The sequence below is a fragment of the Macrotis lagotis genome, chromosome 4 (assembly GCF_037893015.1).
Source record: "Macrotis lagotis isolate mMagLag1 chromosome 4, bilby.v1.9.chrom.fasta, whole genome shotgun sequence".
In the NCBI taxonomy this organism is placed as follows: domain Eukaryota; kingdom Metazoa; phylum Chordata; class Mammalia; order Peramelemorphia; family Peramelidae; genus Macrotis; species Macrotis lagotis.
This window is the reverse complement of record NC_133661.1, coordinates 193,324,672-193,350,376: the sequence shown is the minus strand read 5'-3', so window position 1 is coordinate 193,350,376 and position 25,705 is coordinate 193,324,672. Positions and strand designations below refer to the sequence as shown.

Here is a 25,705-nt window from a genome sequence, read left to right as displayed (position 1 = left end):
ACAGGTCTCTTGCAAAAGATGAGATCTGAGCTAAGTCTTGAGAGAAGCCAGGAGGTGGAGATGAGAGAAAACAGTCTCAAAATGGGGGATAACCAATGAAGATGAATAGAGTTGGAATATGGTAGTGTCATGTTAAAAGTATAGGAAGAAGATCAAGTGATTCTGAATTGTAGAGCATGCAGAGGGCAATAAAGTCTAAGAAAACTGGAAAGGTAGGAAGGAGCCGGACAAAAGGACTTGAATACCAAATAGTATTTTATATGTGATCCTAGTGGTAATAAGGAACCACTGGAGTTTATTGATATTAGGGGGGTGACATTGTCACTTTGACAGCTAAGAGGAGAGTGGACAGGAGTGGGGAGAGACTTAAGGCAAGGGAATCTATTTGCTGGCTATAAACTTTGTGAATTGAGAGGAGAGAATCTTATCTAAATTCCTAGACTCAATATTCTGTTTTGAGGACAAGCTATTTTATTTTCATTCATTCATTCATTTATCTATTTATCTATTCATTCATTCATGCATGCATTTATTAGGTTTTTGCGCAAATGGGGTTAAGTGGCTTGCCCAAGGCCACACAGCTAGGTAAGTGTCTGAGACCGGATTTGAACCCAGGTACCTCTGACTCCAAGGCTGGTGCTTTATCTACTACGCCACCTAGCTTCCCCGAGGACAAGCTATTTTAAGGGGATATTTTGGGTTTTAGAGCTCACTGCCCTTGCCTACTCAAATGGGAAATTGGATGAAAATAGATTTTTTTTCTTTTGGTGTACCATAGAAGTTCATATAAATTGAATAAATACTACTTAGCTTAGTTATTAACTTAGCTGTCTTTTTTTTTTTTGCAAGGCAATGATGGGGTTAAGTGGTTTGCCCAAGGCCACACAGCTAGGTAATTATTAAGTGTCTGAGGCAGGATTGGAACTCCGGTACTCCTGATTCCAGGGCCAGTGCTCTATCTGCTGCACCACCTAGCTGCCCCCAACAGTCTTTTTTTTTGTAAGAGGTATTATGGACCACAAAGGGATTTGATTATTTGTATATTGTTAGAGCAGCATTATCATTTTTATATATCTTTCTCCCAACTTGAACACTCCCTTCTTCCCTTTCACCCTAATCCACTACTATGTACCAACAGGCAGAACCTGTGGAGTAACCATGGGGCCATGAAACAACATAAAGTGGAATTCACAGGGATTGGTACAAGACTTCTTTGGATATGCCTTCCCCTGAAACCCTGAAGCTACAAAGACCACTATGGGAAACCTGAAGGCAGAGCCTTTGTACCAGGACAGAATGCTTTGTTTCCCTTTCTTCCTTGCCTCAAACCCTGCCTGCCATGAACCTTGTTTGATTTCCCTTTTACCACATCATAAGGAATTTTTGAATTTCGCCATCAGCTCTGTTATACCCTGAGGATCACTGGGTGTTTCCATCCATCCTGTGATTGAACAGTCCTCCCATACATGTTACATCCCGCAAATAGAATGTCATTTCTTATCTGGCTTTCATTTTGCATCCCAGTCCTTTATATGGTGTTTGACATGGAAAACACTTAATGAATATTTTTACATTCCATTCCTAGGCTAATTGAAGTAGCACATTGGATCTCCTACAGCATCAATTTTTGTTGATGGTCAAAGGAGAAGGATATTGGAAGTTGTCCTGCATGCTCATAGACTTAATGTGGCAGAGACACTTGAATGCAGTGATGAAAGTTATGATTCCCCTTGTGTTCCTTAGTTGTGTATTGATGGAAATGATGTTTCCTTAGCAGTATACTGACTGGTATTGCTTTAAAATTGAATTTGTTTTTCTCTATCTTGTCTTGATAGCAGTTTTAGGAGTAATTTTTGCTTTGCTTTATGGTTTTGGGAAAGAAGGTGCCATTTTGAACTTAAGAGTGGGATTTTTCTTTGGAAAGTAAATCCTTTTGTCCTAATAATATTTTGTTTAGAAACTCTTACTTATCTTCTCAGGATTCTCACTACCTTGATATAAAATAGAAAATATTGAATGGTAATCTGAAAAAGTAATCAAGAAAAGTGATGACTATATTACCTTTTGAATTTTATTCTTATTTCGTAATTATCCTTATTTCATATATTCTGAAGAAGTCTTTTTAAAAAAGTGACTTAAGGAAAGAAACTAATTATTTTAGCATCATCCTTATTTTCTAAAGGTGTCAAAATAGATTCAGTCTGATATATCCACCTTTTTCTCTTTGATATTGTTGTAGAGGAGCCCTAAGTTCCCACGGAATATTATAAATAAGTAAAATCTTTTGTAAACTTTTCTAAGCTATTTTTAGGGGGGGGGGTTTCAAGACAAATGGGGTTAAGTGGTTTGCCCAAGGCCACACAGCTAGGTAATTATTAAATGTCTGAGGCCAGATTTGAACTCAGGTACTCTTGTTGACTCTGCAGGGCTGGTGCTCTATCCACTGCGCCACCTAGCTACCCCCTAAACTATTTTCACATCAAAATGACATAATTTACTATACACATTTCTGAGAAGTGATTGCAGATTACCTGAACTCAGTGACTTAATAGCATAAAAATTTAGCTAGTCTGAGAGGAAAAAGAACTTGTCTGAGCAAGTTATAAAAGTGATCTTGTAAGGAATTATTGTATTCCTAAAGATGGTGTCCTGGGTTAGAGAGAAGCAGATTTAATAATATGACATTATTTATTATTAAGAGACTATAAAGATGGAAAATTTTTAGTCAGGTTCAGTAAAAATGACTGCCCATTTTTATAAAAAAAGAAAGCACTACATGGAATGTTGTACTGACATAGGGAAATATATCTTCTTTCTTTTTTCCTCTTATAGCACTTGTTACTTACACACCTTGGCCATTGGGTAAATGCTGATAGACTGAAATGAAATGAAATGTCCATGTGAAACAACTAAGATCCTAAATGTCATTTGATGTCATACCTGCTGAAAGGACTGCTTAGCTTTTACAAACTGAAAGCCTTCACCATTTCGTGCTCAGCAGAGCTCTATGGTATAGATTGTTCAGTGAGACTATTTCAGAAATCACTGGAATGGAATTTTGACAAGATAATGATCTCGGGGTATTATAAATTCATAATGCCTACATTTAATTTTCAAAATGGTAGACTGTGATCCACTAGCAATATTCTGGTCTGGCTGCTTTATTACCAATATACAAAATGATACAAATAAATTAGTAGATATTTGAACTTGCATCTTAGCTATTTAATTAAAATAGTCTTTTGAAATAAAGAACAGTATAATCAAAAAAATCTGATGATCCCTTTGAATATTTTATTTTTCCCTCACACAGTTGTTTCCTTTGTGTTTTGTTGTCTACTCTATGACCCTGAAATTGTATCATTTTGAAAAAAAGGCAGTGTGAAATTTTTGTTTTTGAAAACTTTTTTTTGTTTTCGAAACTTAATTACCAAGAAACAGAATATGTCAGTATATTTAAAGAACAAGAACGAGACTAAGTGGAGGCAGCTAGGTGGCACAGTGGTTAGAGTACCTGTCCTGGAGTCAGGAGAACCTGAATTCAAATCTGGCCTCAGACACTTAATAATTGCCTAGCTGTGTGACCTTAGACAAGTCACTTAACCCTATTGCCTTAAATAAATAAAAAATTAAAAAATAAAAAGAGGCTAAGAAATTGAATGTTTTGTTGATCACTGTTAGTTACATGTTAAATTTTCTGGGAAGTAATAAAGCATTTCTATTTGTTTATGTTCTCTTCTGTACTTTTTGTCTTTCCTCTGTGCATTAAAAATTTTACTGATGCTTTTAGTTCTCTATCCCACTAATCTACTAACCTAGTAATGTACCTTACCCTCTTCCTGAATAGCTCTTCCTTGAAACAAATGTGTTGTCCAGCAAAAAGAAATGAATTTAATCATATTTGAGAATATATATTCCATACTGCAACTTGAGTAGATTTCCTTTTGACTTTTCTTGCACCCATTATCCATAGTTTTCTCTGAAATCAGCCATGTCTTTAAGCCATATAAGATTGATTGATGACTAGATGATGAGTATTAATGATGCTTTGTCATTGATGTATATTTCCCCTCCATGTTTTTGATTTGCCATTGATAAAATGGTGATAGTTTTATTTCTAAATCATGCCTAAAGGGTGTATTCTAAAAATGTTTAGAAGTTTAATAGCTAGTTTTTGTGAATTTTATGGGCACAATGCATATAACAATGCTAATTCTATATAAAAATAAAGATTAGAAACCTGCAGGTGACTGAATTATTGGTAGTAGAGTCATAGGAAAAAAATTTCTCACATTTAAAAAAATACACTTTACTTTTACCTTTTAGGTTTGCTATTCGGAAAATAATGCTTCTGGAATTTAGGTGAGTTAAAAAGTCTTTTTTGTTTTATTTAAAGAGTTTTAAGGATGTTTCCATTACAGGTAAAATATTTGATATACTTGTTCCTATTCAGTAACTGATTTTTTTTTTCAAAGTTGAAGGTCCTGTAAAGGATTTAAAAAACTAAAACTGGAAAGAATTTGAAAAATGCAGAGGATCATAATTTGGAATTATTAGGAAAATGTAGGTGCTAACCTTCACAGGCTTTTAAGATGATTTGTGAACTCTTTTTCTGGTAGCTATAATGGATTATGTTGAATCAGTAATGATTTTTCACATTGCTCTCCTAATGACAGCCTATGTTTATAAGAATTTTGTCAATAGTATAGTTTATGGTCATGGAACATTCAGCCTTTGATCACATTAGTAGCATTTCTTTTCATAGTCTGAATGGGAAATGACGTAGCATTTTCAATCATAAAAATAAATATTCTACTTCGTAGCAGGAGTTTGAAAATATAGGATGAGTGTCCAGGGTCCAAGAAGTGGAGACAAAGTTGTTCTGATCAAGCAGGTATTGGGTGTCAGTGTATCAGAAGTCAGGAGGACAGAGTAGCTGAGCTATAGTAAACTGTCAGAAACCAGAACTTGTACAGAAGGAAAATAGCAGGAAAACAACTTCAGGGCTCTAGGGACAAGGAAAGACCTTGATAATCATATTAGTCTAGATGGGACATCAGCCCAGGAACTTTCTGTCTAGGTAGAACTCAGGATTCAAATAAAACTGCCTGAGGCTTACATATATCACAGTGTCCCACAGAAGGCACTCATTACGCCAGGATCCACCTAGAAAGAGAGTAAGTTTTATTAACCAAAGACTGTTGCTTGATCTCCCACCTTGTCTTTATTTATATGATCCAAACCCGGAGCTATCCTCAGATTAATTTTTTTTTTAAATTCCAAATGTGAACATTTAACAAAACTTTGTTATATACATAAGAACAAAAAGAAATTTCTCTGAAACTGTGACTCCTATGAAATGGAAATTCACATAAAAAAATAAAATTTGAAAAAATTTAGATGCTATTACATTTGATGCATATTACATTTATCATAATGTAGTTTATTCTTTTATAAATTTAATTAAATAAGTTTCTCTTTTAATTAAATCTACTTTAGTTTAACAGTCTGCTACCTTTTTTGCCTTTGGTGAATGAAGTACAATAAATTCAACTCCAGCTCTTTATTTAAAAAAGAAATGGAAATTTGCAGGAAATGATTACTTTTTCAAAAAAATAATAAGTTCTTGTAATTTTTAAGACCATCTTTCTTTGACTGTTTCTTTCTGAACTTTTAAAAAATATTACAGTGGCCTTTTTGGAGGCATCACTGTTGCCGATCCTCCTCTCCTGTACCACCTCCTTATTAGAAACTGGTAGAAAGAAAAAAAAGCTACAACCAAACTTTTGTAACAAATAAGTACAGTTAACCAAAACAAAATAAGTCCAGACTGTGGCTTTAAAAATTGACTGTCTCTGCACCTTAGACGTCTTACCTCTTTTAGGAGGTTGGTAACATGCTTTATCATATTTCTCCTGGATCTGTGGTTGGTCATTGCCTTGATCAGGGTTTTTAAGTCTTTCAAAATTGTTTTTCACTGCAGTCTTACTGTCTTTATAGAAATTGTTCATTTAGTTCTGCCTGCTTTGCTCTACCTTTGTTATTACCTATAATTCTTGAAGTAATTCCTTCAGCACAATAATATTTCATTGTATTCCTCTGTTCAACCAATCCTTATGGTTTAAGATGAATCTAAGACAATAGATTTAATTATTTGTTTTTCTCCCCCCCCCCATTCTCTCCCTAAGAGGTACTTTTTACTATTTTCTCTCCAGTATGTTCCTCCCTCAGTAGAATCCCCCCCCCCCATCTCTGCTTGTTTCTCTGTTGAGTTGGATGTATTTCTCTTGAAGATTCAATGTTTGTATAATTCTCCTTTGTCCATTTCAGATGGGTGGGAAGGTTATCTGATACCTCCTATCCCCTATTCCTTACCATGTTTCAATACCCTGCTCATGCATTTAGATTAAAATTTAAAGACAAAGAAAATACAGTGCAAAAGATCGTTGAGGATACAAACTTTATTTTCCTTTTTTCTTTCTCACTTTGGTTTTCTTAAATAATATAAGATCCCCTTTTTCCTGATTATTGATGAACAAATGAAAAAGTTGCCTAGTTCTTTATTTGGGAATGATATTCAAGCTCTAGGAAAAGCAAGTAAATATAAAATAAGTGCTCTTTAAGGTATTATGATCTTTTCAATATTGTACATTCCTTGTGTGGTACTGAACCAAGCAGTGTAATTTTGTCAAATTTTCATTTATATGAGTTATCATATATTTTTCTTCCTAGGAGTGCCTGTAAAGAGGAGTTGCTTTGGTTACTTCTTTCTTGCCATATTCTTTCTATTTGGTGTAGAATTTTCATGTTTGCCACTAAAAGAGAAGAACCAAGGGCAAGTGTGTACAAAGTATTAAAGGAAGGTGCGAAAAATACATTTTGAAAAGCAAGACTTTTCAGAAATACTTTTATACTCTTTAATGGCCCTTCATGGCACCATCATTTTACCTTAGAACTTTAAGGATATTTTTATTGTTGCCTTGCTTGGTTTTCTTCATGTGTTGCTATGGACTTTACTTCTTTTACTCTTAATTAACCCTCTGGTGGTGACTCTGAACATAACCAGGTTGGTTTTGGGGAGACTGGAATACAGTCTTTAGTGAATCTCATAAATGAAGTTACTGTTGCTTGATAGGCCCTCTTAGACCTTTCCACTTGACTAATATAGTCTTTGAGAATGCATGGCAAAAGGAGGTCTCAAAATTGAACTTTAGTCTTATAAAGGTTTATGATAATAACTCACATTTTTTCCCCTTAAAGATTTATAAAGTGTTATTCTCATAGCACCTTTTTTGAGATATCATTACGAATATAATACTTCTTTATAAATGAGAAAATGTAGTATTAATAGATATTCATAACAATCCATTAAGATAGGATAAATTGTTTAGTATTTTGTTTTTGATGTTAGAGAATTATGTTAAATATTTTAGAAAGAAAAATTATTAAAATAAAAAGCTATAACTATTAAAGGTATAACTCATTTTTCTACAGATACAACAATGTAAAAGGTCTTTTTATCTGGAGGTACTGGAAAGATATGTGACTATAGTAATTATAGTTTCCTCAAAAAATCAATTTGTGATAATAGCAGCAAGCATTTGTTATACGCTTGAAGTATTGTGCTAGGCTCCTATGTCTATCTGCTAAAATTCTCATAACATCATTTAGTGTTCTCACAGCTTCTTTTTGATTAAGCATCTTTATTTTTATTCAGTGAAGGAAAGTAGATAAGGAGATCTCCTTGGTCTTGGTTGTGACATTTAATGTGAGATACTCTCCATTGGTGCCTTCTAAGATGAGCCTTTCACTGTCTCATTAGTCCATGTCTTCTATGACCTAGATTAAAGATAACTTGATGAAGTGTTCTTAGATAATAAATATGGATTTTCAGAGTGCTTTCAGGGAGACATGGATAATTATGCTTTTTTAGGTGAATGACACATTACTGTGGGTGGTAGCAACTATAAAATATTCTGTGCTTTTTTCACTCTTCACAGCCAGTATCTGGAAAATTACCTATGGATAAATTATTCCCCGGAGGTGTCCAGCAAGGCCTATTTAATGTCAATATGCTGTATGGTGAATGAGAAGTTCAGAGAAAATGTCCCTGCATGGGAGGTAACAGATTTGAATTACTTGACTTATTTGAATTTGACTTTGATCTAGGAGTTGTAGCTTCACACTGTGCCCATTTAAACTGCTGCAAAGTAGCAGAACTTTTAACTTTAACAATAAGCAGTGCCTGTCTGCATAGAACCTGCCACAATGGCAAAGGCAGCTCTGACAGAGAGAGTGGCTATTTGAAAGATTGCATTTAGGTCAATTTATTTTTTCTTTCAACAGTCCTCATAGTAAAGGTACTTCCTTAATTTATAAACTGAACGTGTATGATCATTCTATGATTTGACACAAAGAATGATATAGATTGCAAAGCTTTCCATTCCAAGTGAATGCAAGCACAATTTACAAATGCAAATATGTTTCTTGAAATGAGATGATAATTTCTTCTCTGTCGAGTTTCTTTTTTTATTCTACCTGGGGAAATATATTTATAGCTTTAATTTGAACAGATTGGTATTTGAGATTGTGTCATGGTCAAACTATTCCAAATCAGGGATATCAGATTTTATCTCTGATTCAGAATGGTTTTCTTTTTCCCTGAACTTAGACTTCTTACTAATGCTTGCTTCTTAGAGCCCATGGCATTAGAAATTCCAAACTTATTTCCTGTGAAAGTCCCTAGATTTGAAAATATTTGAAGTGACTGGAATATTTTCTCTAAACTATAAATGAGTCAGCACCACAGATTTGCTTCTTTTAGATATGTGGATGTTTGTGAAAGTTATGGTAGAAAGAGGGGATAGTTGTTTCTGGAGGCGTTTTCATACATTTGCTCTACAGTATTGCTATCCAATTCTGAATGAGGGAAAAGAGGGGAAAAAAAATCTTTTATTTTCTAAAAAATAGCCAAAAACCTCTTTAATTCTTGTATGGAAATCCAACAGCTATTTGAAAAAATTAAGGTTCTGTTATCTGTTGTCTCAGAGATTCATTAAGTAATTATAGGTCTGGGACAATTAGAGTCATTGACCCATCAGAAAATGTTTAATATCTTTATATTAATATTTGGACCCTTAAAGAAATATTAAGAATTCAATTGAATCAAAAATACTTGATGAAGAATGTCAATGTAGATATTAATTTTTATGGTTCTTTAAATGAATGGAAAAGCATTTATTAACTGCTTACTATGTGCCCAGACACTGTACTTTACACTAGGATTGCAAATCCAAGGAAGCAAAACAGTCCTTGCTCTCAAGGAACATCTTAATGTGGAAGAGTGGCCAGGGAAGGAGTGTTTTGGAGAGGGAAATCAGTTTGGAGTCTTAGACAAGTTGATTGGAACTCTTTCTGGAACTTGTAGTATTTTTATGTTTATTGTTCTTAAGACTTAGGGTTGGAAAATGTTTGTAGGGAGAAGGTACACATGCAGTGACATGAAATAGAGGTGACCTGTAGGTTTGGGACCATGAAAGGCAAGGAGAACGTGACCCCAGCATTTGATTTTTTAAAATTGGTGTAGTTTAGCTTTTAGCTTGGAAAGAAAACTAAGATAATTATAGGTGAGAGTGATAGAAAATAAACTAAAAGGATGAAATATGTCAACATTTTCCTGATATAATTTCTCCAAGAAATACCTTACATTTATATATATTTTTAATATCTACTTGTATTTCTAGAAGATAAAACTAAGTTTTGAATAAACTCCCTCAAAATGAATTTTTTTCTTTAACTTTTTAGATTTTTAAGAAGAAGACAGAACACTTTCCTTTCTTCTTTAAGTGTATCTTGGAATCAGTACTTGTTGAAAATGAAGAAGAATTTTCACTGCAGGAGCAGACAATCCTATTACTATTCCTTGATCATTGCTTCAATAGTTTGGTAATTTTAATTTTATTTAAGGTTTTTTCCCCTAAAATTTTATTTCTTCATTGAGTTTAGAGAAAATCAAACATAGCCATCTGTCTTATAGTAACAGGATCAGAAAAATTTGTAGTTAATACCAAAACCACATTTAACTTTGAATTTCAACTTCCTCAACTAAAGCAGTTTGTTAAATCCTGCAAAAATAAGTAAATTTGGTTTTCATCTTTTATTTCTTAGGAATTTTATATGGTCTCTCTGAACTTTAGTCCATAATTTTTTTGCCCTTAGAGTTAAATGTGTATGAAAATTTAAGGGAAAATGTGCTTTTCTCATATTTTATGAATTTGTTATCTGATTCTTTGCATAGGAAGTGGATCTGATCCGGAGCCAAGTACAACAGCTTATCTCTCTACCAATGTGGTTGGGTCTGCAACCTGTGAGTAGTAATACCATTTCAAAAACCATAGATAATGCATGTTTTATAACTAATCTTTCCGTTTGTCCAGATGTGAGAAGTTTTTTGGTAATAATAGCAACAATAATAGTTAACACTTATATAGCACTTTAAGGATTGCAAAACATTATACATATGTTATGTCATTTAATCTTGGGGGTCTGTTATCTTTATATTATAGAGATACAAACTGAGAGAGTTTGTGACTTGTAAAAGAGTGGTTAAATGACTATTCAAGGACATATAGCTAGTAAGTACCTGAGGTGAGATTTAAACTTAGGATCTTTTCTGACTCTAGGTTCTGGTACTTAGCCATTGAGCTAACTAGATAAAAGTTCTTATCCTCTTTAGAAACTTTCTCTCAATCAGGATAATTTTCTTTCTTTTTTTTTTTTTCTATTTCTTCAAAACATTAACTTGGTATTGATGTTGACTTAGCTGGGGGCAGAGCCAAGATGGGAGCATGAAGGCAGCATTTTCTGGAAACGCCTTCCCTCCCAAACTCCAAAAGCTGTCAAATTATGAATCTAGCAAATTTTAGAGGGTCAGAACCCACAAAAGACTGAGTGATACATTTTCCCAATCAAAGATAACTTAGAAGTTCCGTGGGAAAGGCATGTTTCACCAGGACTGGGAATTGGAAGACAGCCCTGACCACAGCCCTGTCCAGGGATCACGGGACCAGCTTGAAGGGGCGGTGAGAGAACACTGTTACACCAGAATGATTGTGGAGTGAGGAGCACCATCCACAGAGCCTGCAGTGAGAATTGGGGGAAACCAGCCTGCACCTCCAGAGCACAGTCCACGGATGGTAAGGGGGTCAGAGGAGATTGTAGAAATCTCTCTGCTCTCCCTAGGCAGGACTCTGCTGTTTGCCCACACTCAGATCCAGGTTGCAGTTTGACCTTTTCTATGATAGCAGGGACCCTCCTCTCATAGCTTCAGGGCAGAGGGGAGAGCCTGTGGTCATCTACATATCAAAGCACAGACAAGAGAGCATAAGACCTTGGAGGAATAAAGGTGCCACTGGGGTGTCCCCAAAAAACCCCCAAAGCCTTGGAAGTGCTGTAAATTAGTCTTGGGCTGAGGAAATGAGTAAACAATAGAAAAAGAAGAATGTGACCATAGAAAATTACTTTGGTCCCATGGAAGATCAAAACACATACTCAGATGAGTTCAAGTTTCTGTATCCAAACCCTCCAAGAGAAATAGAAAATGGGCTTATACTATGGATGAGCTCAAAAAAGATTTTGAAAAACAATTAAGGGAGATGGTTGAAAAATTGGGAGGAGAAATGAGAGTGATGCAGAAAAATCATGAAAACCAATTCAGCAGCTTGGTGAAAGAAATATCAAAAAATAGTCAAGAAAATAATATGTTAAAAACTAGGTTAGGTCAAATGGAAAAAGCAAAACAAAAGGCAAATAAGAAGAATGTCTTAAAAAAACAGAATTGGCCAGCTGGAAAAGAAGATAAAAAAGCTTTCTGAAGAAAATAACTCCTTCAAATGCAGAATGAAACTAAAGGAAGCTAAAGACTTCGTTTTATTTTGTTTTGTTTTTTTAGTTTTTGTAAGGCAATGGGGTTAAGTGACTTGCCCAAGGCCACACAGCTAGGTAATTATTAAGTGTCTGAGGTCAGATTTGAACTCAGATACTCCTGACTCTGGCCAGGACTGGTGCTTTATCCACTGCGCCACCTAGTTGCCCCCGGAAGCTGATGACTTTGTGAGAAATCAGAAAGAAATAAAACTCTTCCACAAAAGCCCAAAATTAGAAGAAAATGTGAAATATCTCATTGGTAAAAACAACCAACCTTGAAAACAGATCCATAAGAAAAAAATTAAAAATTATTGGACTACATAAAAGTCACAACCAGGGAAAGAGCTTAGACTTCATTTTTCAAGAAATAATACAGCAAAATTCCCTGAAATCCTAGAAGCAGAGGGTAAAATAGAAATTGAGGGAATTCACTGGTCACCTCCTGATCTCAAAACAAAAACTTCCAGAAATGTTATAGTCAAATTCTAAATTTCCCAAGTCAAAGAGAAAATACTAAAAACTTCCAGAAATAAACAATTTAACTACTGGTGACTCCATAGTCAGGATTATACAGGATCTGACAACATCTGCATTAAGGGCTCTTATGGATTGGAATATGATATTCCAGAAGGGAAAAGATCTTGGTTTACACCCAAGAATCAACTCCCCAGCAAAACTGAACATCCTCTTTCAGGGGAAAAAATGAACTTTCAGTGAAACACAGGACTTTCAGACTTTCCTATTGAAACAACCAGAGCTTAGAAACTTTGATCTCCAAATATAGGACTCTGGTGAACCATAGAGGGGGTGGAAGAGAAGGACTAACTATGAGGAACTTAATGATATTGAACTGTTTGTATTCCTGCATGGGAAGAAGATGCTGATAACTCATATGGACTTTCTTATTTGTAAGATCGGGTCATAGGAAGGTGTGGAATATAATGGTATAATATAGTAAAAAGATGGAGTCAGTGGGTGATAAAGGGAAGTACTGGGAGGAAGAGAAAGGAGAGGAAGAAGGGGCTAAGATATTTCACACAAGAGCCAAGAAAAATCTTTTTCAGTGTAGTGGAATGGGGGAAGGCAAGGGGGGATGAGCAAGCCTTCATTCTCATCAGAAATGGCTCAGAGAGGAAATAACATATGCACTTAATAGGGTATAGAAATATATCTTAACCTAGAGAAAAATGAGAAGAAAGGGATGGGATAAGAAGGAATGGGGGGGTGAGGGAAGGGGGGAATAGGTGATGGAAGAGAGGAAAGATTGTGGGAGAGGGTACTCAGATACAACACACTTTTGGACAGGGCCAGGATGAAAGGAGAGAGAGAATAGAATAAATGAGAGTGTGGAGGGAAATACAGTAGTAATATCAACTGTAGGAAAAAATATTGAAGCAGCTTCTCTGATGGACTAATGATAAAGAAGACAATTCAGCTCAGAGACAGACACTGGAATCTGAACATAGACTGAAGTACATTTTTTTTTTCTCTCACTATTCTTTAGGTTTCTAATCTTGGGGAGGGGAAGAAGGGTTGATGTTTACTCTTATAACAAAATTATTGTAATATAAAAATAAACAAACCAAAACATCTTTAAGAAGTAGTATAATGTAATTTTTGCTTTACACATTATGGTAAAGTGATATTACCTCTTGAATTCTTAGAAAGTAGCTATAGGTGTGTGTGTGTGTGTGTGTGTGTGTGTGTGTATACACACACATATAAAACATAATCACTAAGTACTAGATTATTTTGAACTTAAATATTTGTCTAGGCAGGACAAGTTTTAAAATAAGTTTATTATATTTAACTTAAAGGATTCTTTTTTGTCACAGTATTATTTGGATAATTCCTAAAGAATAAAAACTTGAACAAGATTTTCCATTTCTTTTTCTTTATTTGACACATTTACTTATAAAACACTATATTTTTTGCATAATGTGTGGTACACATTTATTCCTTTAATGATTTTTTTACATAATTTTTTTAGATATATGTTGCTCTAAATACAAGAGATATACAAACTTGATTGAATTACTAATCTGTTTTAGAATTTTTATTAAAAAAGGCAAATTCTATAACAAGGAAATATCTTCTGAGTGGCATCATATAAAATTGGAGGTAGCATAAGCAGCTTTGCTTTTGAGATATGTTCAGGTTTTGCTAAGAGTGACTTATCTCCAATAGGTAAATTTAAGAAATGAATTACATGTTAATTTGTTCTTCTACACTAAATGCAATTTAACGTCACCCATGACTCTACTCTCCCTTCTTTCAGGCACGTTTAGAACTAGAATTAAAAAAGACACCCAAACTCAGAAAATTCTGGAGCTTAATAAAAAAGAATGATGAGAAAATGGAACCAAAGTTGCGAGAACAGTATGTAGTGAAACTTTTATTCTTTGTTACTTGACTTTATAAAGTTTTGGATTTTTTGTGGGCCCCTGCTAGATTGCTGATGTACTAGATACTATACAGGTATATACTTAATAGATGATTTAAAAAATTTTTGCTTCTATTTTAGAAGTAGTGATGATATTGTCAATGATGTGTTTAGGTCATTGTTTGGAGTAGAAACCAGAAATCCTGTACTCCTCCCTTAACATTGATACATTTATATACTAGCAGGTAGTACTTCTTAATGGTGTTCCCTTGGACTTATGTTCCAACAAATGGTTGATCTAAATTTCCATATCTTTTAATTGAATCCTTTTATATCTTTTTTTGGTTATGGTATAAAGTTGTGTTCTAAATTGATTTAAAAAGTTTTTTGCAATTCACAAAAATTTTTTTCTCCTCACCCTTCTGGGGAGAAAAAATTCCTTGTAGCATACAAAAATAGTCAAGGGAAGCAAGTTCTCACATTGGTTATGTCTAAAAAATGCAAGTCATAATTTGTATACTAGCCTTTCATTTTACTGCAGTGAGGTGGTTAGCATTTTTCATGATTCTCTGTAAATTTTTTTTTTTTTTTACATTGGTCCTTCCTTTCTCACCCAGACTGGAAGAACAATGACCCATGGACCCAATCAGTTCTGCTACTGGTCCACACAAAAATTTTGACCTACATGTTTGCCCATTCTTAGATAGCTTTGTGGCCCCTATGCTTGAAGGACTATATATTGGTACCAGACCTAGTGTGAGCACCTAATCAGTTTTAGCTCTATTGGAGCTCAGAACTCTCAAGCTCAAGTGATCCCACCATCCTTAGCCTTCCTAGCCTTCCTAATAATAGGAATTGCAAGTGTGTCTCACCATAGTTGACCTGGAAACATGTTTGATTACAATTTCAGAATTGTTTGATTTTTAGAGTATTGATGTTAAAAGTATAAATTGTTCTCTTGGTTCTGCTCATTTTATTTTGTATCAATTTGAACAAATCTCTGGTTTTTTTAATAGCACTGTCTCTGTTTTTTGTAGCACAGTAATATCCCATTATGTTCATATAACAATTTGTCTAGCCATTTCCTAATTGATGGACATCCCCTTGGTTTTTAGTTCTTTAATGTCATAAAAAGAGATGCTATAAATATTTTTGCATATATAATATCTTCTTTCTTTGATGTCTTGGGGGATATAGACCTAATAGTGGTATCTCTGGGTCAGAAGGCATATACATTTTAGTGACTTTTGGGGCATAGTTCCAGATTGCTTTCCAGAATGATTGGACCCGAGGCGACTAGGGTGGTGCAGTGGATAGAGCACTGGCCCTGGAGTCAGGAGTACCTGAGTTCAGGCCTCAGACACTTAATAATTACCTAGCTGTGTGGCCTTGGGCAAGCCACTTAACTCCATTTGCCTTGCAAAAACAAGAATGGTTGGATCAATTTTAACATTTGTCATTCTCTCTCTCTTTTTTTTTTTTGCATTCCTATATAGGAATTAAGATGATTTAAGGTAGTCCCTTCTCGTCCTGTATCTGTTCCTTGGCAGTGAAAAATCTTTAGTAACAATAGGAGGATTCTAGATTTAGACCAAGAAAAGACTTAGATTATCCAGTCCCAGCTTGCTCATTTTGGAGATGTAGAAACTGAGGCCCCAGAAAAATTAATTTACTTGCTCAGAGCCATATAGCTAGTTAGCAGAACCAGAATTGGAACTAAATCTTTTTATTTGTAATCCAGAACTCTACCACAATATATTTTCTTTTCTTTTTTTTAATGATTCTATAAGGTAGATAATAGGGCTTTCATGTTTCTAATTCATTGCTTTGATACACCAGTACAAATTGGGAATTCAAAAGAATGAAGTAAAAATTGAAATATTACTAGTTTCATAGAAGGAGTCTGTCAAGCATTAAATATCGAATGTACTAAGATCTGTACTAAATTCTGGGAAGACAAAAAAAGGCAAAAGCACCTTCTCTCAAGGTGCTCCTAATCTAGGGGGGGGAGGGAGAACATGCAAGCAAGTGTGTATAAAAAAGTCTTATAAAGATTAATTGGGAAATAAGAGAGGGAAGGCACTAGAAATAAGAGGAATTGGGAAATTCTTCTAACTCCCTCATTTGATTTTCAAAGTCTTTTTTTGAGCTCTGTCATAGCCTGATCCCAGTTTCTGTCTTTCTTGGAGTCTTTAGATACAGGAGCTTGTGTTTCCTCTTCTTCAGTCTGAGTATATTGATCCTTCTTGGTTTCATAGATAATGTATTTCTCAGTGGTGTTCCTCTTTTTTCTCTGCTTGCTCATTTTCCCAGCCTAACCCTGTTTTTGGGGTGCTTCCTGAGCTTTTGGGACACAGTGTGTGAGGCTCTGTCCTCCCTCCTGGTCTGTGAATGATCATATGCGCCCCCCTCTGCCATGGGGCTGAGGTGGGGGGGGGCCTAGACTGCAGATCAGCATCTGAATGTGGTCAGAGCCCTGGAGTCCTGTTCCAGGGGCAGAGGACAGAGCTCTGCAGTCTCTCTTCACTCCCTTCCCTAGGTTCAATGGGCTCCTGCCCTGGGGGCTCCTGCTTACCAGCACCACCTGCTTCTGTTTCCTGGATCTGGAATGCAGTGGCCATGCTGCTAGCTGTGTGCCCTGAGGGCTGGGCTTCACGTGCTCTCTCTGGCAGAGGTCCCCTGGCTGTTCCCTCAATTTGTGGGAGCGGAACTTTCGCTCTGGAGGGCCGCCCCTCCGACCCCGGGGAGCAGAGCCTTTCTGCTCTTTTCCAGGTTACCTTGAGTAGGAGAACTGCCTCACTGGGTCCCTCTGTGGGTTCTGTCTCTTGAAAATTTAGTTAAAGTCTTTAGTTTCAAAGATTTATGAGAGAGTGCCTAAGACATGATCCTTTCTTGTCGCCATCTTGGCTCCGCCCCAAATTGGGAAATTCTTACTGTCAAATGTTGAGCTTTATCTGACTCTCAGGAAGATGCCAAGAGCCAGAGGTGACAAGAGAAAGAATGCCAGGCAAGGATAATAACCAGTGAGAGTGCCCAGAGTTTGGAGATTGGGTGCCTTGGGTGTGGGGAAAGGTATAATGTATAAGTAGACTGGGAAAGTGTCTTTGTGGGGAACAGTTATGAAAGCCAAAACAAATTTTCTTTTTTGAACCAGGAAATGATAGGGAGCTATTGAAGTTTTCAATTGGGACAGTGATATGGTAGACTTTCACTTTAGAAAGATTACTTAGCATCTGGTTAGAGGATAGACTGCAACAAGTTGAGATTTGTGGCAGAGAGACAAACCTAGGAAGTTATAATAATAAAATATAGTAATAATAATAATCATGTTTTCAGTTTTGTAAATTTTGAATGTCTTTTCAGATCCATTTATATCAACTGTTTGTGATTTTTAGGGCCCATAAGGAGCGAAGATTCCTTTCAGAGCTTATTCAGAGGTTCATATCTGTGCTGAAATCGATTCCACTTTCTGGTAATTATTTTGTTTTATTCAGCTTGTTTTCAAAATTGTTGTCCATATGATTTTGTCAAATTTAATGGGGCTTTGAAATTAACTCTCAAATCGAGCTTTAGTATAATTTAAATGTCAGAAACATTCAAACTGAATATCCTGACATAAACATAAAAGCATATCTAAACATAAAAAAAAGAGCAGGAGCTTTACCCAACTATTTATAATAGGCACTCCTATTTTTGAGAAGTGACCTTGTGGCATACTGTCTTTTGAGCTTGAGAAAGCTTTTAGGAGTGGATTTCCTCTCTTTCTAAACTTTGCTTCCTGAAGAAATAATAAATTAATGATACTGAGAGCATCATAAACCCTAGTCAAAGTGGCACTTTACAGTAGTCAAATATTGAAACATCTCTGTTATCCAGCCATTATTTGTGGGACTTTTTAAATTTATGCATTTTAATAAATAAAGAGAGCATTTTATCTGAAAGATGTTAAATTCCCTAAGTCACCAAGATAGTTTGCATCAGGTGACTTCAGAGATAAGTGCTATGGAGTTTCTTCATGTACATGAATTAAATGACTTTCACAGGATATTAGAAGACTTAGTAATAAAATTTGTTTCCAGGTTTTCTAGCTGGTAACTTTATTCCCATCACCAAACTACTATGAATCTTTTTTCCTTCCTCCTCTGTCTCTACCTGGGATTTCATTAGTTAAGAAAACTACCATTGAAGCAATTTCTCCTACTAGTGCTAATCACCACCTTGTCACCTAGAGTTTCAGTGTGGCCTTGAAGCACTGAGAAGTTGAACATAGAACTTTCTAAGCTATTGGAGGTTTGTGGTGGCATGCACAACTTGACTCGTAATCGTAATTGGAACAGTCTTTGAACCATCCTTCTGTCCCTTCTTCCCCTTCTTAGCCTGAAAGATTATCCAGACATTTAGTTTCAAAGTAGCTGTAAATTTCAAAACAGAAAATGAATGATGGCAGAATAAAATAAAAATGTTTGTTTCTTCTAGAAACCCTCACTATGGACAAAGTGCATTACTGTGAACGATTTATTGAGTTGGTAGTCGATCTAGAGGTAAGAAGTTTTAAGGTGCTGAATCCTAGTTACTTTTATTTTAATTACTTCAGGTTCACTCTCAGTTGTCTGTCGTTAATTTCTTTAGAATGGGGGGGAAAATACCCCAAAACAAATGATCAAAATTGGAGTAAAAAGTACCCAGTCCTTGCCTATGCCTATGTTATATATATGTGTGTGTGTGTGTGTGTGTGTGTGTGTGTGTGTGTGTGTGTGTATACATACATATATATATATATATATATATCTGTTTCTATATATAGATGGCTATAGATAATAGCTCATTCACACATGGCTACTTTGTTTTGTAAGGCAATTGGATTAAGTGACTTGTTCAAGGTCTCACAGCTAGGTAATTATTATTAAGTGTCTGAAGCCAGATTTGAACTCATTTCCTCTGACTCCAGAACTGGTGCTCTATTCACTGTATTATGTAGCTGCCCCCACACATGGATGCTTTTCACAGAAAAGTACTTGATGAATATAGTCATTAAAATGGTTGATGTTAAGGACATAATTTTCTGCCAGAGATATCTAACAAAACAAGAGGAATGAATTTTTCAAAAATTGTTCATGTAGTAATTATTAATGGCATATGAAGTCCATTTATTTCTCAAGATAGTGATAAGGTATATTGTATGTTATGAACAGCATATCTTATGTTATGAACAACATAAGTCACATTAGAATACTTTCTTCTTGTTGTTTAGTAGTTTTTTAATCTAGTCATGTCTGATTCTTTTTAATCCATTTAAGGTTTTTTTGGCAGAGATACTATAGTGGTTTGCCATTTCCTTCTCTAGTTTATTTTACAGAAAACTGAGACAGACAGGGTTAAGTGACTTGCCTAGGGTCACACAGCCAGTAAGTGTCTGAGACTGGGTTTGAACTCAGGGAAGTCTTCCCAACTCCAGACCTGGTTCTCTCTCCACTGCACCATCTAGCTGCCCCTGAATTCTACTTTAGCTATGGAGAATATGCAACCTTGGTTTCTGTGGTATTTATTCTAGGCCTTACTTCCTACACGTCGCTGGTTTAACACAGTATTAGATGACTCCCATCTTGTGGTTCACTGTTACCTGTCCAACCTTGTTCGTAGAGAAGGTGATGGTCATCTTTTTTCCCAGGTGAGCTATGATGTGCTTGGGCTTAGATATATATTATTTATTGAAAATTTCTTTACTTTTAAATGTTTGAATTTTATTTTGATACATTGGATAAAGTCCTCCACAGAAAGCTTATCTAGTGCTTCATTGAGATGTAAGAGGAAAGTGTAGGTTCTAGAAGGTTGTACCAGTGAAGTGTGAACCTTAGCAAGTGGTAGATATTGGAAGATTTTGAGTGCTATCCCGATAACGCTAACTTCTTTTTGAAAACTAGCCTAACCCAATATGGAGAAATATGTCACCAGCAGTTTGTAACTTCATGATGAATTTTTTTTTTTTTTTAGGTTTTTGCAAGGCAAATGGGGTTAAGTGGCTTGCCCAAGGCCACACGGCTAGGTAATTATTAAGTGTCTGAGGTCGGATTTGAACCCAGGTACTCCTGACTCCGAGGCAGGTGCTCTATCCACTGCGCCACCTAGCTGCCTCATGATGAATATTTTCCAATAGCAGCCTATGAGATAAGGACAAAATGAGCTTCAGTCCTATTCCACTTCTGCAATAAGTGATAGGGCCTTTTGATCCTAGCTGTTAACAAATAGTCATGCAAAGAGCAATGAGATCCCCAGCTTTTGGTCCTCTCTCACTGGCTTTCTTCCTCCATCTCCAACAATTTCTCCCTCTGTCTCTGTGATGGAACAAGCCATCTCTGACTTCTTGGCTAGTGGTATCACCTCTGTAATCTCCAAGACTGTGTGGACCCCCCCCCCCAACGACAGAGTCAGCCTATTATTGCTGATGCAGCATGCATGAAAACAAATTGCAGCAGATAAACAGTAGAAAGACATAATAGACTGTATAGTCCAAATTCCAAAGGAATAAAGGATGTTTCCTTTCAGTTGGGCAACTTAGCAAATATCATCAGATATTTCCCCACCCAGAACTTTAATTTTGTCTTTAAGGATAAATATAAGCAGGGTTTTTTGGGGAGGAGTTGTACAAGCACACACAGTGCTGGCAATCTTGCCTCTGTTGGTGCAGCTAGAACCACTTTTCTCTGCTTTGTCTATCCCTTGGATTTTGCAAGAGCCCCCTTGGCAACTGATGCTGGGAAATCTGGCTCTGAGAGAATTTAAAGGCCTGAGAGACTACCTTGTGAAAATCAAGTCTGATGGAATTTGTGGCTTTATATCAAGGTTTCAGTTCAGTGCAGAGTATCATCTGTAGAGACCAAACTTCTTTGGAATCTATGTTAAATGAAAAGATATGCTTCCAAATCTGTAGAACAGTCATATTGTGGTAAGCTGAGTGATTGCACAAACAGTGACTGCTATAGCAGGTGGTTTCTTATCTTTTTGATATGCCAAGGTGGCAAATGACATTGCAGTCTGGAGACAAAGAAACTGATGTCATGTACACTTGGGACAATTGACTGCTGGAGGAAGATTGCTAAAGATGGGTTCTTAGTCCAATGTTCTAATAGGCATAGGTGCAGTTTTTGTGCTTGTCCTAACTGATGAATTGAAGAAAGTAATCTTAAGTGCACCTAACTAAAAATAACCAGTAAATATAGATCATTAGAATACTCAACCAGACCTGAATTTTTGGACCATTAACCTTAAAGAAATTACTGTTGTCTTTTTTTATCCAGACCAGATGATGTTTTGTAGAGGAGCCAGGAAAAAACTCTTAGAAAAAGGAACTCACTTATTGTGATCTATTATTCACTCAGTGGAACTGTTGATGATTCAGTAACTTGATTCTAATGGTTTTTGGAAAAATAAAAGTTACTATGGATCCAAGGAAGCAGATCACTTTTGACCATCTAAGTTTAAATATTCTTTTGTAGGAGCATAAATTTGTGTTTAAGTATTTATTTTAAAAACTCAAATCTCCCATTTGCTCTATGTTAGGCATTCTGTTATAAAACAATAAATACATAGAAGACTAAAAAATAACAATGGAAGGAAACTGGACAGAAGGTTCTGAGAGTCAAAATTTCTTTAATGTCTTATAAATGTGGATTAAACTTTAAGCATTAAGTCCTATCCATTGACCAATGAATTGACAAACCAATGGAAGTCCTGAATGATTTCACTATTTACATTCTTACTGAAAGTGAAATCAAAATATTTGAAAGTTGCAGCTAAATGGAAGTCTTTTTTAACACACAAGCCTTCTTTGGAAAGACCAATAGAGAAGTCAATTTTATCATGTGCCTCAAAGCCACAAGATACATAAAACATTAAAAAAAACCAAAATCATAAAATAGCATAAGCAAAAAAACTACCGCAAAAATAATTGCAGTTTATGTATCAGCATTTTTTATGGAGAGTGAGGAGGTGGAGAAATTCTATGAAAAACGCTGATAATCCCAATGTAAATAGCTTATACTTTGATGATAAGCTTCAGTACAAAGGTGGTTATATATCAGAATAGTCAGAGATATATCAGATAATATGAATTAATCATGAAAAAGAAAAGATTAAAAATTATGAATTCCAGTTTTCATTCCTGTTTATCATAAATGCTTCGAGAATAGAATAAGATCGCACGGGGGATATGAAGGGTACACAATGACATCATTAAAAATGAAATTGTCTCAGTTGAACAAAAAGGACCTGTTATTTATATATAAATATTTTCTGAATCTATTCTTTAACTTATGAGAGCAGACATCAAAATCACTACTGAATTAGGAGAAAATAAAAATGAAAAAATGTGATAGGAAAATAAAATAGCTTTGATTTAACCTAATTAATTTAGTAATGCCCAAATTTGAAAAATGGATTAAGGAACAGTCACTATTAGTGTTAGCGCAACTGTCATTATTACACCTTTTCCAGCTGAGAGTTAAGCAATATAAATCAATTTCCTGGAGAACAAAAGAACGTCCTACAGACTCTGAGGCACTGTGCACACACTTATCATGGAGGCCATAGCAGTCACTGGGAAAACATTTTTAAGGACAGTTTATACTATGACTAGAGTATTGCTTCAGAAAATAGTGAAAATTGATAGAGGGGAAAATGAAATTCCAGGAAGCTTGTTTGAAACCTTAATAAAAAATTGCTCAAGTTTACATAGTGGCATAAAGTTTACCAACCAACCACTTTATATACTTATTCTCATTTGATCCTTACACGGCCATTATCCCCTCTTTATAGGTGAGGAAGCTGAGATTGAGGGAGATCAAATGCTTTTTTAGAGTCATATAACTTGTAAACATTTGAGGCCAGATAAGAGCCAGATTTCCTTCACTACAAATCCATTACCTTATCTACTGCTCCATGCTATTTAATGACTCAGATCTTTCTAAGAATATTTTAGTATAAATCAGGATGAAACACAAATTGGAATAGTGGTATAGATTTCTTTAATTGGTTATTTTCTTTATCAAAGGAGGGGTCTTATATCAAGATTTCTAAAAGAAGAAAAGAGTCAAAACTTGGTTAAAATAGTTATTACTAAAATGATAGTAAACAAAAAAACAACAAAAAAGCTAAGACATCACTAATTGCCTGTCTATGTCTCCTCATCTATAAAGAATTTTTCTGAGAATGTTCTGCACATGTTTCAAGGGCATCTTCAATAAAAATATGGGAATGGAAGAGATAGGCTTTCTCAGAATATACTTTTTTTTTTTTTAGATTTTATTTTGAGTTTTACAGTTTTTTCCTCCTAATCTTACTCCCTCCCTCCACCCCCAATAGAAGGCAATTTGACAGTCTCTACATTGTTTCCATGGTATACATTGATTGAAATTGAATGTGATGAGAGAGAATCATATCCTTAAGGAAGAAACATAAAGTAAAAGATATAGCAAGATCAGACAATAAGATACCAGGTTTTTTTCCTAAATTAAAGTTAATAGTCTTTGGTCTTTGTTCAAACTCCACAGTTCTTTCTCTGGATACAGATGGTATTCTCCATTGCAGACAGCCCCAAATTGTCCCTGATTTGTCCCCAAATTGCATTTATGGAATGAGTGAATCCATCAAGGTTGATCATCACCCCCATGTTGCTGTTAGGGTGTACAGTGTTTTTCTGGTTCTGTTCATCTCAGCATCAGTTCATGCAAATCCCTCCCTCCAGGCTTCCTTGAACTCCCATCCCTCCTGGTTTCTAATATAACAGTAGTTCAGAATATACTCTTGCAAGTCATATCTTTCATATTCCATTTGACTCAGTGCTTCAGAGAATACCAAACGCATTTGTACTTATTTTTTGTTAAAATTAATTTTTTGGGTTTTTTTTTTTTTTTTTGCAAGGCAAATGGGGTTAAGTGGCTTGCCCAAGGCCACACAGCTAGGTAATTATTAAGTGTCTGAGACCGGATTTGAACCCAGGTACTCCTGACTCCAGGGCCGGTGCTTTATCCACTGTGCCACCTAGCTGCCCCCATGTTTGTTAAAATTATTAAAAAAGTCTTTCAAAGATTTGATAGCAGTGATACTTCTGTGTTTCTGTAGAAAGCTGTCTCCTGTATCTAGAATTTTATTTGCTTACTTTTGTCTTTTGAAATTTCTGGTTCCCTTTAAGACTTGTTTCAAGTGTCATCTCCTACAGGAGATTTTTTTCCTGAATCCTCTCTCAATGTTTTCCTCCTCTGGTTTTGTTTTTGTCTTTATATCTCTACTATCTAGCATTCTGCTTGACAGATAAGAGGGTATTTACTTATAAATGCTTGTTTATGGGTCATCCAAAAAACAGTGCAGAAGATAATACAGGAAAAGCAAATTACAGGAGTTCATACAGAAATTATATGACAAGAAGGAGGTTGGGGTTGTCAAGAACCAAGAGGAATTGAGATGGGTATCTGCATATTGCCTTGTTTCCCTTGTCATATAAAGAGACTAGAATGGATAGTAGCAGAGGATTATGGGAGCACAAGGATAACAAATCTAGGAGATCCTAGGTCATTGGAGAATTGAAATATGTGGCTTTTTGGTATACTTCTGAGTTTTATTTTAAAATAAAAATCTCCTTTACCTTCTAGAATGCATACCCTTCTTGCAAGGTGACTCTAGCAACAATAGCAATGGCTAACATTTATATGGTTCTTACCATGTGTCAGATACTGTGTTAAGTACTTTAAAATGATTATGTCATTTAATCCTCACAAAATCTGGGAAAGTAGGCTCTATTATTATCCTTATATTACAAGTGAGGAAACTCGGGTAAACAAGAGGTCAGATGACCTGTCTTGGGTGACGTCAGTAAATATCCCTGAGGCCAGATTTTCTTACTCCATGCCTAGTACCATCCACTAGGCCTACTTGTTTCCTCTGTAGAATGAATGTCTGCAAATTGCATGGGATTTTTCTTTGAATTTATATTCTAGTTTTGTATCTTTGTTTCCCCTCATTGCAACTAGCAGTGCAAGAGAATAGCAGAAGACAGTGAGTAATTATTTCAGATGATCTCTGCCATACCCTTCTGTTCTTAATGATTTGGTGATAAAATTACCTAGGAGCTTTGATATACATCCTCAGGACAGAAGGAAAAGTGTTGAAATTTACCACCTGATATTCTTGTCTTTTTTTAATATAAGAATAAAAGGTTATATTAGCATTACTTCTCAGTTTTATAATACTTCTTATGGTATTGTTACAGGAACAAATGGGCAACAATGTGAGTCTTCTAAAAACATAAATCTAATTCATTCCCAACTTTTCTGATTTTCAGTGGACATTTTCTTCTAGTTCAAATTGCTTTATGATAATTTGCTGCAGACCTAATGACCTGCCATG

The 25,705-nt window shown here is 35.5% G+C and overlaps 1 protein-coding gene across 2 annotated transcripts in view; it reads left to right on the top strand.

The window, feature by feature from the left end:
- Positions 1-25,705, top strand: part of AQR (aquarius intron-binding spliceosomal factor) — a 100,146-nt gene that overhangs the window by 8,021 nt on the left and 66,420 nt on the right. The window contains exons 4-11 of one of the 2 annotated variants that reach the window (XM_074235045.1): positions 4,327-4,362; positions 8,001-8,121; positions 9,805-9,945; positions 10,298-10,366; positions 14,204-14,304; positions 17,704-17,780; positions 18,785-18,849; positions 19,860-19,976. In XM_074235045.1, the coding sequence (XP_074091146.1) occupies positions 4,327-4,362; positions 8,001-8,121; positions 9,805-9,945; positions 10,298-10,366; positions 14,204-14,304; positions 17,704-17,780; positions 18,785-18,849; positions 19,860-19,976 (727 nt within the window). The remainder of the gene's footprint in view (positions 1-4,326; positions 4,363-8,000; positions 8,122-9,804; positions 9,946-10,297; positions 10,367-14,203; positions 14,305-17,703; positions 17,781-18,784; positions 18,850-19,859; positions 19,977-25,705) is intronic. The other variant, XM_074235046.1, reaches the window with a different exon arrangement.